This window comes from Marmota marmota, unplaced genomic scaffold (genome assembly GCF_001458135.2).
Source record: "Marmota marmota marmota unplaced genomic scaffold, marMar, whole genome shotgun sequence".
Taxonomy (NCBI): domain Eukaryota; kingdom Metazoa; phylum Chordata; class Mammalia; order Rodentia; family Sciuridae; genus Marmota; species Marmota marmota.
In genome coordinates this window covers 13543238-13557603 of record NW_026000221.1, presented here as the reverse complement: position 1 = coordinate 13557603, position 14366 = coordinate 13543238, and the positions used below count along the sequence as shown (strand labels likewise).

The 14366-nt window shown below is 45.2% G+C and overlaps 1 protein-coding gene across 3 annotated transcripts in view; it reads left to right on the top strand.

Moving 5' to 3' along the window:
- Positions 1–6796, top strand: part of Cdh5 (cadherin 5) — a 35720-nt gene extending 28924 nt beyond the window's left edge. For all 3 annotated transcript variants that reach the window (XM_015488651.2, XM_015488650.2, XM_015488652.2), the window contains exons 10-12: positions 142–250; positions 2256–2501; positions 4681–6796. In XM_015488651.2, the coding sequence (XP_015344137.1) occupies positions 142–250; positions 2256–2501; positions 4681–5198 (873 nt within the window). In that variant the 3' untranslated portion in view covers positions 5199–6796. The remainder of the gene's footprint in view (positions 1–141; positions 251–2255; positions 2502–4680) is intronic.
- Positions 6797–14366: the final 7570 nt, after the last annotated feature.

Sequence of the window (14366 nt, the reverse complement as noted above, 5' to 3'; positions counted from 1 at the left end):
AAGAGTGGCTTTGTGGAGAACACGTAGGTCAGGGTTGCAGGTGAGAGGCAGCCATGCTCAGGTCTAAACCCAAAGTCTCCATGCCTGAACCCCAGACCACTCCAAAACCACACTGACCATCCCCCATCTCCCATACTCCAGCTGGTTGTGCAGATCTCTGCAATAGACAAGGACATAACTCCACGGAACGTCAAGTTCAAATATGCCCTGAGTACTGAGGACAGCAACTTCACCCTCACGGATAATCATGGTGAGCAACACAGCAATCAGCAGGCTTGTGACAGGGTCCGGAATGGGGTTACTTGAGTCTTGAGGCACCAGAATCGAGGACTAAGCCAGAAAGTGGGGGCAGTCCCCCACATGGATTTTTATGTTACAGGACATTTTGTACAATTTCCACTATATAAATCATACAGTGGTCAGAGCCAACTTGACCAAACTGCCACATCCACATAGTTTGCCATTCCCCTCTAAGATGCTCTGATCAAGAGGAGTACAGAATAGAGAAAGGGGTGCAGGCAGCTAGGTCCATTCACGAATGAGTCAAATAATCGCTCTCCACGTGGGGGGGTCTCTGTGCCTCAGAAAGATTTCAAATCGCTCTACCACGTGGAGCTTTGAGATCTCTCCCAAACAGTCAAAACTGTGAAGCTTTCAATCCCAAGAATATCATGAATTTTGTTTTAATTCAGCTACAATGACTACTTACCATCAGGTGGCCCCTAAACAGGATCTGGTCCACCAATCACAGCACAGCACAGCACATCTGACCCACCAATCAAAACCCAAAAGTCAGCCACTATGAGGTCAGTAGTGGCTGATCAGAGCTTCTGATGGATGTGCACTTACTGCAACGTTGATGCTGAGTTGACTTAATTCTAGTCAAAAGTGCAAAGGTTTTCATGGCCTTATCTGCAACTTCCTCAGAAAAAAAATAAAGGAAATCCTCCTAAGTTTTAAATAAAGCAATCCTTCACCCAGGATCTTCAGGGGAGGTGACCTCTGCCATTCCTTATTGACAAGCCTGTGAGGACCCCTATATTGAAACAGCCCACTGACATCCCCTGTCAGTGAGGAGCAGACCCAGGGATCAGCCACAGACCTGTCTTAAGAAGCCTCCTGTGGGATGAGAAGGGGATTATGTGTTGACAATTAATGACAGACCATTCAACACTTTGCTCTCTTTCACAAAAAGTAATGTGGCAAAAATACCATTCCTAATGTCTACCTGAAATGCACCTGGGCAGGGCCTGCCATGGGGTAGAAGCTTAAATGCCACCCTAAAGACACATGCAACCAGAAGGTAAGATTCTGTGTATCTCAGATTCAGTTACACATGAATATCCTATATGTCAAATATCCCTCATTTCTCCCACAAAGTGCCAATGGCATATCATTTATTTTTTATTTAGACTTAAGACTTCAATGTAATTATGAATAATGAAATGTAATTGCCTTGCATTTGAAAAGCCTTGACTTTCAACTGGTTTCCTGAGCATGTCCACCCTGTTTGATTTAGTAAACCCTCTGACCATTGGCATCACACTTGCCAGGAACCAGAGAGAGAGAGAGAGAGAGAGAGAATGAGAATGAATGTGTGTGGGTGTGGGTGTGTGTGTGTGTGTGTGTGTGTGTGTGTAAGCTCCCTGGGAGATTCTTATGTACAGGAAACCAATGGAGCTGGGAGGGGAAGCCAATATTTAGACAAAGCATATTCCTAATTGTAAACTGGCCAGAGAACCCTCAATGGCAAATGCAATCATCCTCTCACTGCTGGGGATCAGGATATCATTTTTGCTATTGTAAATCTCCTCTATAACAAAGGATTCTCTAAATGGCAGACACAAGTCTAGGAGTTAGCCCAATGCTAAAAGACTTTTTAAAACTTTACTTTTCCTGATTGCTGTGGAAGCCTGAAGCAATACAGTAATTAGTTGAGCCAAAGAGAAAGTCCCCTGCTCTTGGAAAAGGGTTTGGAGATAAAGAAGGAGACTGGCACATCAGTTGCCCACAGGATTTTAAATTCCAGATGAACCACTCTTCTCAGTTTGGACCATGCAACTGCCCAAAATATCCTCTCTAGGAAGGAACAGGCCTGTGCTCCAATGACTGGAAATGAGACAGGGAGACACTGGGCAGAGGGGCAGCCCAGGCAGCAGGGGGCTAGTGCAGTTGAGGAGGGCTCCCATGTTCCATCATGCAAGGGGGTGGACTCTCCTAGAAACAGCCTCATTCTATCACCTTGGTGTTTCCAGATAACACAGCCAATGTCACAGTCAAGTATGGACAGTTTGACCGGGAACGTGCCAAGGTGCATTACCTGCCCATACTTATCTCGGACAATGGGAACCCGAGCCTGACCAGCACCAACATGCTGACCATAGCCGTGTGCAAGTGCAACGAGTGGGGAGAGTTCACCTTCTGTGAGGAGGCGGCCGCCCAGATGGGTGTCAGCATCCAGGCGCTGGTAGCCATCTTCCTCTGCATCCTCACCATCACAGGTCAGTGCCCAGGGCGTGGGGAGGAAACACTGAGGGGGCTTCACAGAAGCCAGGGATCCGGGCTCAGTGCTGTATCCAGCCCACAAGGAAGCCTGGGCCAGTGCACCACCCTGGGCCTCAAGTTTCCATGTGCAGAATACAGGGATGCTGAGTTCCACCCACCTGAGTACTAAGGACAGCACAAGGAAGAGGGGAGGATGGGGCAGGGCTCAAGACCCCTCCCCACTCTTCAAGCCAACTCCTTTTCAAAGTATCTTGGACCTGGATGGAGCTCAGTGGTAGGGCACTTGCCTAGCATGTGTGAGGCCCCAGGTTCAATCCCCGGCACCAAAAAATAAATAAAAATAAAAATCTCTATTTGCACATTCACTCATTCAACATATACATTTTGAGCACTTATTGTGTTCCAAGCACTGTTCTTGGAATTTATTTACTTAAACCTATTTTAATTTAAAAAAAAATTAAAAAGTTCTAAAATGGATCATTTGAAAACCTCCAGATTGTCACTGTAGATTTTCTTTGCTTTTATAGAATTTCTCCTCGAACTTTGATATTTATTTGTTTTTTTGTTTTTGGTTATGGTTTTTTGGTTTTTGTTTTTGTTTTTTGTTTTCTGGTTTTGGTTTTTTTGTTTTGTTTTGTTTTTTGGTTTTTTGGTTTGGGCTTCATAAGTTTTAGGAGTTTGCCTTAGTTTGGGTTCCCCAGAACCAGGAAGCAAACCCTGGGCCAAGGATTTGGGGGCAAGTAGTTTATTTGGAGATCTCTTAAACAGGAGGGGGACTGGAGTAGAAAGGAAGACAGCCATAAAGGACCAGTTGTCACAGAAATTACCCAAGGCCATAAGCTTTGTCCCATTGAAGGAATAGAAAGCAGCATGGAGTTCCCTTAGCATCCTTCCACAGGAGATGGGGAAAGGAATGCCAGTCACTGAGGGCTCCTCCCAAGGGGATAAATTCTCCTATACTTCACCTGCCGTCAGATGAGCCCAGGGTCAGTCCTACAAGAAGCCAATGGGGGATCGGGTCAGCTTTGCACCACAGTGACAAGGACTAGGATGCTGTGGGGCACCATGGTATATGCTTCAGGCCTTTCCTGATAGTGGCTCCCCTGGGTGTGCCCCACCCCTGGCTTCCATGATACAGAGTCCAGACCCAGAATCCCCCTCAAATAATGCTTAATAATAAGAACAAAATGGCATTGCCACCACCTATAAAATTGTATTCAGCCTCATAACCACCCTCCCCAAATATAAGCAGAGCAGGAAAAAAAAATCATCATTTCCATTTTACAGACAAGAAAACTGAGACTCCGGGAGATGTCTCCCAGGGCATCCAACTTTCCTTATATATAGAAGAGCTTGTGAAGTAACTCAAGGGGAGCAGGACAGAGCCCAGGGTGATGACCTGAGCCTAATTTTAGGAACTCTCTGTACCACATGGTCCACCCCCTTCTCAGGGATCTTAGACACTGATAAGCCACACCCCTCAGAGTTTCCACCAGGGTGGAGATCCACAGGACTTTAGGTGAGTCGCTCAGCCTCCATGAGATCAGTTTTCTTGACTATAAAATAGAAATAGAAATAGAAATAAAATAGAAAAACTATAAAATAGAAATAGTGAGATCATATGAGAATGTGCCCAATATAGTCCCAAGCATGTATACAGTAGGTGCTCGATAGAGTGGTGGCTACTGTGCAATGAGTATCACGTCCGCCAGCACCACCATTATCCATTATCATCATCACAGGCTCAACAAAATAATGACTCAGAATTCAAAATTCCAACTCTTTCCCCACTTCTGCCCCAACCTCCTGGCCTTTTGGAGATGACATGGAAATATTTGCCACCCAGGTATGAAGAGATAGGAAATGAGGATGCAGGTAAAAAGGACTGAGACAGGCAGAAGAGAATGAACAGGCTTCCTACTCTGTTCACACCACACCACCCACCGCCCTGTCAAGAGCATGGGGGAGGGAAGATGACTACCCCATGGGGTGGGGTGGACCCCCCTGGTGCCTGGACCCATCCAAACCTACATTGGCCCAGCCCTGGAGGTATCCCTGGGAGTCTAGGCTGGCCTTGGAATCTGCAGCGAGGCAGGGAGGAGCAGGTGAGTGGGGTGGGGACACCGGGCGCTGAGTCGGGTCTGACGGCCCTTCGCTCTTCTTGCTGGCTGGCAGTGATCACCCTGCTCATCTTCCTGCGGAGGCGGCTCCGGAAGCAGGCCCGTGCTCACGGTAAGAGCGTGCCAGAGATCCACGAGCAGCTGGTGACTTACGACGAAGAGGGCGGCGGCGAGATGGACACCACCAGCTATGACGTGTCAGTGCTGAACTCCGTGCGCCACGGCGGGACCAAGCCCCCACGGCCCGCGCTGGACGCCCAGCCGGCCGTCTACACCCAGGTGCAGAAGCCACCGCGGCTGGCGCCCGGGGGACATGGCGGGCCCGGGGAGATGGCCACCATGATCGAGGTGAAGAAGGACGAGGCAGACCAGGATGGAGGCGGGCCCCCCTACGACACACTGCACATCTATGGCTATGAGGGCTCCGAGTCCATCGCGGAGTCGCTCAGCTCCCTGGGCACTGATTCCTCTGACTCAGATATTGATTACGACTTCCTCAATGATTGGGGTCCCAGGTTCAAGATGCTGGCGGAGCTATACGGCTCCGACCCCCGGGAGGAGCTGGTGTATTAGAGGTCATAGCCCTCTGGTCCTGGGGACCCAAACCCACTGCAGCCCGGGCCGTTCAGACACCAGGCACCAAGCCTTCCAAGTGTGGCACTGACTTTCCAGTCCAGCACCCTCTCTGGTGGGCACCAAAGACCTCACCATCCCCAGGGTAGCAATCTCCAGGTCTCTGAAATATCTAGGAGCATATTTCAGTGATGGCTACCCCCAAATGCTGGGAAAGTCAGTTCTGGGCTTGGCACCCAGACCACACATCTAATCCAAAGACTTACTCTGGCTCTGCAAAGCTGCCAAGCAAAGCATATCGTGCTCAATAGCTGGGAGGTCTTCCCCAGAGGTCCCGGGGGAAGTGGGCTGGTGAGATCCTGGTGACTGTCTGCCTGGTGACAGGGATGGATGGCATGACCTGTGGGATAAGACTCTCTGCAGCCCTGTTCCAAAGGAGACTAAGCCTGTCCATCATGCCTGCCCTCACAGCCTGCCTGCTGTGACTCCCTCATGCCTTCTCAGTGCCCCACCATTCCCCAGCCCCTCCCCAAGCCTGACAAGAGGAAAGAAGGGGCCACCTGGCAGCTCCTGACCTTGGGTTGAGGTGACCTCACTGGCCTGCCACTCCAGTAACTGTGCTGTACAGAGCATTGACCCGGTCAGCCAAATTCAGGGAAGTGGCTTGTTGAACCTGAAGCAACTGTGAATTCATCCCGGAGAGACAGTGAAGACTAAGATTGACAGATCATAGGGTGAGGGCCACCTCCATTTACCCACCATCTCTGGAGGGCCTCTGGTGTAGGTGATACCCCAACTTGACACTCATCCACACCTACCCAGGCTTGCCTGTGAGAGGGCAGATGTTTCTGGAGCATATGAGCCCTCCCTGTCACTGCCTCAACAGGTCACTCGAGTTCCCCCTTTATTTTCTCCATCTACTTATCTCTTGATTTAGAGGCAACCAAGATGTGGCCCTCAACAAGTCTGGCCAATGTCCAAACCCAAATGTGAGTGTATGACAGAGCCATGCCATTTGCCTTTACGCTTCGTGGTTGCCACATCTCAGGGAACTGACCCCCAGGCACACCCTGCGGAAGGCGAGGCCCCTGCCCTGCCCAAGCTTGGCAGCACCTGTGCATGCCCACTTTAAGCTGCGTGTGGAACTTTTCACTTTCACTTCACTTGTGGAAGTGGCGTTCAGATGAGGAGAGGGACAAGGGAGGACACAAGCTCTCCTGCCCACCCTTCATCACAGATCAAGCCGCCTTCCCCTGCAAGGCCCCTCACACTGCCAGGCACTGTAGGTAACACTGATGTCTTTTTAAACCAATGATTAATTTTTCATAATTATTTTACTAATAATACTTACAAGTTCGTAGCCCTCACAAACATATAGAATAGGGTTGTTGCATAATAAGCAGGTCGCTATTTAGGTTAACAATTTTAATTCAGGATTTTTAGTTAAGTAAACAATTCTTGTAACCTTGTATTTTCTGTAATTGTAGTAATTGCTCTACAGATAATGACTATATATTGGCCACACTGGTGAATGAGACGTACTGTATTTTTTTTTATACCTAAATAAAGAAAAATCTTGAATTTCTTCTATTTCTAAAGCTGGGAGAGCTCATGTGAAACAAATACACGTGTGTATACACACACGTATATGAACACATGGACACATACATATACACGGGTACACATACAACTGCCACCGCCATTATCAAATGAACCCAGTGGGAAATGGAACATTCAAATCACCAAGAAAATGGATTGCAACAGAAAATAACAAGGGACACTGAGTCCAGCCTTCTCTCTGCCCAGCATCCTCCCATACTCCCTATGCACACCCCAGCCCTCCTGCTCACAGTCTACGCTGAAGGCAGGGCCTCAGGTACCTGGGGCTGCAACACCACTTGCAATTGGCAAATAGGGCAGGGCCTTTCCTTAGCACACACACAGTCCTACACATATATGGACTTCTAGAGTCCTGAGAATATGCCAAAGTTTTCAAAACCCTCCATGGACAGCTCATTCCTCAACTTTTCCTTTTAAATTTTTTGGTCAGCTCCTTGTTCGCCCAGCTGCTATCCCTGACTAGACATAGCCGCTTTGTTAGGCAGTTAGTACTGATTGTTTTCAACAAATGCCCAAAGAGAAGAGGCTGTTTGCATCAAGTGAGCTTCAAATCAGAAGCGCCCCGGCCCTAAGTCACCTCCGAATGAGACAGTGCCTGTCATTTCCAACCCTCCAGTGGGGCCTGCCTCTGAGTTCTTGGCCACTCCATCCATCTCCTCTGTTTGGCTCCTGTTTAACCAGAGGCAGGAGGAGAGATCCTCATGGAGGCTGAGGGCCCACCCTGAGTCTGGAGGCTTTAGCCAGCACCATGGCAGAGCCCAAACCCAGTGCTCTCTAGGATCTTCCGCACATGCATGCTCAAACCATTCCGGGGTTCCCAGGCTGATCAAAATGGGCAAAGAGGAATGGCAGCTAGAATCCTTCCCCACCCCAGGCCAAATCTATAAGGCAGACAGGACTTTTTCTATTTCACAGATGACCAAAATGAGATCCAGAGATGGGTGTGATGTGGCCAGAACCACCCAGTAAGTTAGAGTAGCGTTCGGGCTGGATCTGGCCTCCTGGCTTCCCCAGACCTGGGAGCTGGAGGCTGGACCAGTATTCACCCTCCGAACACGGCGCATTTATCATGGGGAAATGACCACTAGGGGGCGAGCTGTGTCCACAAATGCTCAACCCTGAACCACATCGCCAACCCTCCCCTTCCGCTCCAGAGTCACCTCCTACTCATCCCGCAGCAGCGTGCCGGGACATATTGACAGACTGCAGGCTCTAGGGGTCCTGGACATTGACAGACAACCCGGATCAGAGAGGTGGCCGCGGAGTCCAACAGCCCAACCCGCCTAGGCTCCGGTTCTTCTCCTCCTTGGTGCCAGGTTCTAACTGGGGAGAGACAGGCAGGACCTAGTCACCTATCCCTCTCCAGAGGATGGGGCACTGAGATCTCCTGCAGCTAACACGGAGAATTTCAAGTCACAGGAGTAACGGGCCCAGGACGCTGGGACCTTGGGCTTGTGATAGTCCCAGCCCACCCCCATCATCCCTCCCCGCCCCAGGGGCCCTTGCCTTGGTGTCCACATCCAACTCTACTGTTCTGTCCCTCTGGGATGTCCCAAGCCGGTCCTGGAGGATCGACTCTGGGCTAGAAACAGCTGAAGTCCCTACCTGTCTCAGTTCTAGGAACCTCCCAGGTCAAGAATCCTTATGTTAAATCCCACTGTCCTAGAGGTGACCCACTGAATTTCTGATCCTCACAACCCAATTCCAGGCTGCCTAGCAATCCCCCTTCTAAGGATTAGCCTCAGAGGCTAGCACAGGCTGTATCTGCCTCTATGCTAAGTTCAGTATTACTCACAAAGCAAAAAACTGGAAACAATGTCAATGTCCCACGATAAAAGATTAGTTAGGTAAATTATGGCAAATTCATAAAACAGTGCTGGGCAGCCATTAAACATCATGTTGTGACATGATCACCTTGAACTGAATTCAAGGTAAAGCAAAAAAAAAAAAAAAAGTGAAGCAAAACCTAATACATTATTTACAGTCAGATCCCAACAATTTTCTTTTTCTAGTAGATATGTACCTCTAGGATATGAAATTGTGAATAATTTTTCTTTTCCTTCTTATTTGCATTTCCAAGTTTTCTATGATCTGCATGTAATTTTATGATCAGAGAAGTTATTTTAACATCATGTTACAATTTGTATGTGAGGTGTCCCCCAAGAGCTCATGTGTGAAACAATGTAAGAAGGAGAAATGATTGGGTCATGGGAGCATTAACCTAATCAGTGAATCAATCACCTGAAGGGATTAACTGGATGGTGGGGTGTGCTTACTGAAGGCAGGTAGGGTGTGGCTGAAGGAGGAGAGTCATTATGGGCGTGCCTTTTAAGTATGTATTTTGTATCTGATATGTGGAGTCAGTATCTCTCTCTCTCTCTCTCTCTCTCTCTCTCTCTCTCTCTCTCTCTCTCTCCTGATCTCATGTGAGCTGCTTCCCTCCACCCCACTCTTCTACCAGGAAGTTTTGCCTCACCTTGAGCCCCAAGAAATGGAGCTGGATGGCTACGGACTGAGACTTCTGAAACCATGAGCCCCCAAATAAATTTTTGCTCCTTAAAGTTTTCAGGTTTTAGTCACAGTAGTGAAAAAGCTGACTAAAACACATTCATTTTAAGTATGCTTGCAATTGAAAAACAGTGAATTGATAAGCAAAGTTTGTCCCTAGTTTACATTTTTAATATTGAAAGTTTTGTCTTAAAATGTTTTGAGTTCACTGATAATGTAACAAAGCCTTTATTAAGTTAACTAAATTGTTTATGAAGTTGTTACTTTGGAACCAGAAAAACTGTTGATGGAGAGAACTTAGAACTTAAGAGAACTTAGTCTGTAGGATCAAAATCTCTTAGCCTTTGTATTTTAGGGGGTTGGTTGGTTGGTTTTTGAGACAGGATCTAGTTGAGTTGCTGAGTATGCCCTCGAACTCACAATCCTCCTGCCTCAGCTTCCCAAGTCACTAGGATTTCAGGCAAGCGCCACAGTGCCCAATCCCTTTAGAGTTCTTTAACCTCAAAATTTCCACTCATTTTCTGGATCTATGGGATCAGGGAAAGCTGGTTTTCCAGGCAGATGATCCCCCACAGATTCTGCAATGCATAGAAATGCCTAATGTTCCTCTGTCTCAAGGCCATAAGAGAAACAGCTAAGACCAATTTCTTTCAGCTCATCAGAGGTCATTTGGGATGTCTGGAAAATTTGGGAATCCACCAACACTCAGAGACTTGCAGGACTTTGCAGTGTGCTTTTATAGCTTTGAGTATAGGATGTGCAGTTTATTTATGATGTTCCTGAGTGATGGTTGCTGGGGGATGTTCAATGATGTTACACGGGAGCTGTGCTGAGCAAGGGGGCAGGAAGTGAATCTACCAAGCAAACCAAACTCTACTTCTGAACTCAAAGAACCAGAGAACACTCTTCCCGGCTGAGGAGAGAAAGAGCTATAGGCATGGGGCAGTGAGCAGGAACTAGTAGAGCCCTGCCTGGAGTACCACGTGATGCAGCCAACATTTTGCAGAGCATAGGGAAGCCGGCAAAGTGATCTGGGGCACTTGCTGACCAACACCATAACTTGGTGACAAGAGTGCTGAAGGGAAACATCAGCATACATTGGGCAGGACTTGAGCAAGGACAAGCCATCTGTAGCAGAACACTGCAGACACCATTATCTGGGCCTTACTGGGATAGCTCTGTAGGGTGGCAAACCCAGCCTGGCTTGCACAGGACTTTCCTGGGCTTAGCTAAAATCCTGAGTGCTGGAAAATCTCTCAGTCCCAGGCCAGGTTATGAGGCAGTTGTGAGCCAGAGCTCTAGAAGCTGGTAACCTACAGGAGTCAGAACCTGCCACTTACAGAGTCACATTTCTTAACCTCTCTGAGCCCCAGTTTCCTTCCCTTAAATAAAACAGGGTAATACAATGCCCACTCTCAGAGTTTTTGTGAAATTTAAAGGAAATAAATCTTGAAAAAGAGAAGAGTATCAAATATGGAACATAGTAATCATTCAGTGTTAACAGGAAGGAAAGGGAGGGATAGAAGGATGAAATGAAAATAAAAATTATGGAAAATTTTATCATATTTAAGAGAATTTTAGGCTTTAACTACAACCATTTTCTAACTCAAGTGTTGATATTTTCCCAGCAAAAAAAATACAGAGGAAAATGTATATATGTAGCTTCCTTATATTATATCTTTGATTTACACAGAGCAATTCTGTACAAATATTTCAGGCTCATTAGTTTTCCCAAAGATATCTCATAATCCTTTGATGATCAAAGTTTTCTCCCTTAAAGTCACTTTTTGTCATCTTCTTTGTCGAGTTTCTCTTTGTTGTTAATTCGCCCAACTCATCTGGACTTTCCTTTATCACTGGCTGTGTGGATTACAGTAATTCTCCAAAAACACTCTCATCAACCCCATGAAATCAGTTGTCCTTTGCAAGAGTTATAATTTCCCTTTGCAGTGAGCATTCTACAGTAAGAAAAGACTCACCAAGGAAGACATACTGGTGGCAAGTCAGGAGATGAAGTGTTAAGACTAGAGAGGTGCAAGTTCATGAGGTGATATTTCTGAGTTTTATAAACTAAGAAAATATGTGCAGGATCTGTATGTTGAAAAGCACAAAATACCGATGAAAATGTTGGAGAAGACATACATCAATAGAAGTATACCATGTTCATGATTGAAGACTCAAAATTATTAAAATGTAAATTCTGTCCAAGTTGATCTATAGATTCAACATGAACATTGATTGTGATTGTGTTGAGTCTAACAGGCCTTTTATAGAAAGAAAGATAGGTAGATAGACAGACAGACAAGCTGATTCTAACATCCATCCATATGGGAATCCAAAGAACCTAAAAGAGCCAAACAACCTTAAAAGAAGAAGAGGAGGAAGAGGAGGAGGAGGAGGAGGAGAAGGGAAGGACTCAAATCATCTGGTTCCAAGATTTTATAAAAAACTATGGCCATTAAGCCAGCATAGTATTGGCAGAGTGTGTGTGTGTGTGTGTGTGTGTAGATGATTCTCATGTATACCTATCTATGTATCTATATGGAACATAACAGAGAGTTCAGAAATAGATCCACACGTATGTGATCAACTGGATTTTGACAAAGGTGTAAAAGCAACACAATAGAAAAAGGATAGTATTTTCAGTAAATGGTGCTGAAACAATTGGACATCCATATGCAGGGACAAATTACCTGTGTGTTACATTGTATTTAGAAATTAATTGTAAAAGAGTCATAGACCTAAATGTAAAGCATATAAACCTTAAAATGGCTAGAAGGAAACATGGCAAGGTCTTCATGACCTGAGGTGAGGCAGAAATGGTAAATGGGATTTCATTAAAACTAAAAATATTTACTCTATGAAAGACACTATTAAGAGAATCAAAAGATAAGCTACCATGGGTCACATACTGACAAAGTACATCCAGAATATACAAAGGATTCTCCAAGAATTCTCCAAATAAGAAAATGAGCAACCCAATGTTAAAATGGGCAAAAGATGTAAAGAGACACTTCACCCAAAAATATACATGGATGGTAAATGAGCACAAGAGAAGATGCTCAGCATCATTAGTCATTGAGGAATGTACATTAAATCCACAATGAAGGCTAAGGTTGTGGCTCCGTGGTAGAACACTTGCCTAGCAGGTGGGAGGCACTGGGTTCAATTCTCAACACTGCATAAAAATAAATAAAATAAAATCCATTGACAACTTAAAAAATATTTTTCAAAAAACACAATAAGCTACTAGTACATACCTGTTAGAATGGGTAAAAAATACTGGTAAGTGTTGCTGAGGATACAGAGCAACTAAAACTCTCATGTGTTGTTGAGGAATGCAAAATGGTACAGTTTAGAAGTTTAGAAACAGTTTAGAAAACAGTTTCGAAGTTTCTTATGATGTTAGACACTTAACCACATGACCCAGCAATCCCAGTGAATACTCAAGCGAAATGACCTCTTTAGCACATAAACCTGAGTCAGGCACAGAGGTGCACACCTGTTATCCCAGCAACTCAGGAGGCTGAGGCAGGATGATCACAAGTTAAAGTAAGACCAGCCTCAGCAACTTAGTGAGATCCTGTCTCAAAATAAAAAATAAAAGGACTGCAGATGTAGCTCAGTGGTAAAGTACCCCTGAGTTTAATTCCCCCCCCCAAAAAAAATTACATAAACCTGAATTCATATGTTTATATCAGTTTAATTTATAGCACAAAAACTAGAAATAACTCAAATATTTCTCAGCTGATGAAAGATGCTATAGTCTGAATGTCCCTGTCCCCTGAAATTTGCATGCTGAAACCTGAAACCTAATATGAGGGTGTTTGGAGGTGGGGATTTGGGGAGGTAATTAAGTCATAAGGGCAGAGTCCTCATGAGTGGGATTGGTGCCTTCTAAAAGAGACCAGAGGATCCTCTTCCACAACATGAGGACACAGCTAGAAGGTGCCATCTATAAACCAGAAAGTGAGCCCTCATCAGACACCAAATCTGCCAGCACCTTGACCTTGGATTACCTGCCCCTATGTCCATGAGAAATAAATTCCTATTGTTTATACGCCTCCTACTCCATGGCATTTTATTATAGAGTCCAAATGGAAAATACAAATGCACAGACCAACTCTGGTAAAACCACATAATGAAATACTATTGAACAATAAAAAAGAAGAAAACATTGATACAAGAATTTAGGTGAATCTCAAATGCATTTTGCTATGCAAAGGACAGTAGACTCAAACGACTACATACGGTGTGAATGCATTCATACAACATTCTAAAAATGCAAAACTAGCAACAGAGAACAGATCAGGATTTCCAGGTATTGGGGGAAGACAGAGAATTTGACGAAAAAAAATGCATAAGACAATTTTGGGGTGATGGAACTATTTCATATCTTAATTATGGTTGTGGTTATACAAGTTTATACATTTGTCAACATCAGAGAATCATACTCCAAAACTGAATGTTCCTGTATGATTTTAATTTTTAAAATTGTCAACAAAAACTTTTTAAGAATGGAGAGAGATTTGATCAGGTCTAGCTTACTTTATAAATGATCAATTTATTGGTGACTTCATTGGTACACCAGGCTCAGGCACACTTTCTCACTTATTCTCATTCTAAAATATCTGTTGAGAGGCTGAGGTTGTGGCTCAGAGGTAGAGCACTTGCCTAGCATGTGCAAGGCCCTGGGTTCAATCCTCAGCACCACATAAAAATTTTAAAAAGTAAAATAAAATATCTGTTGAACAACGTGCCAACCAAACTCCCTTAATTCTATTCCTGACACCCCTTGAATCCTTCTTCTTCTCTCCTTCTCGACTTTTCTACCCTTAGTTTGGGCCCACTTCATTCTCTCTACTGTGATATATAGTCTATTTTCTGCTGCTATAACAAAATGCCCAAAGCTGAATAATGTATAAAGAAAAGAGTTTTACTTTTAGTTCGCAATTTGGGATGCTGCACTGATTGACGTTTTGTGCTCAGTCCACTGCTCCTGTCTCTAACCCCATGGAGCCCATGACCCCATCAGCAAAT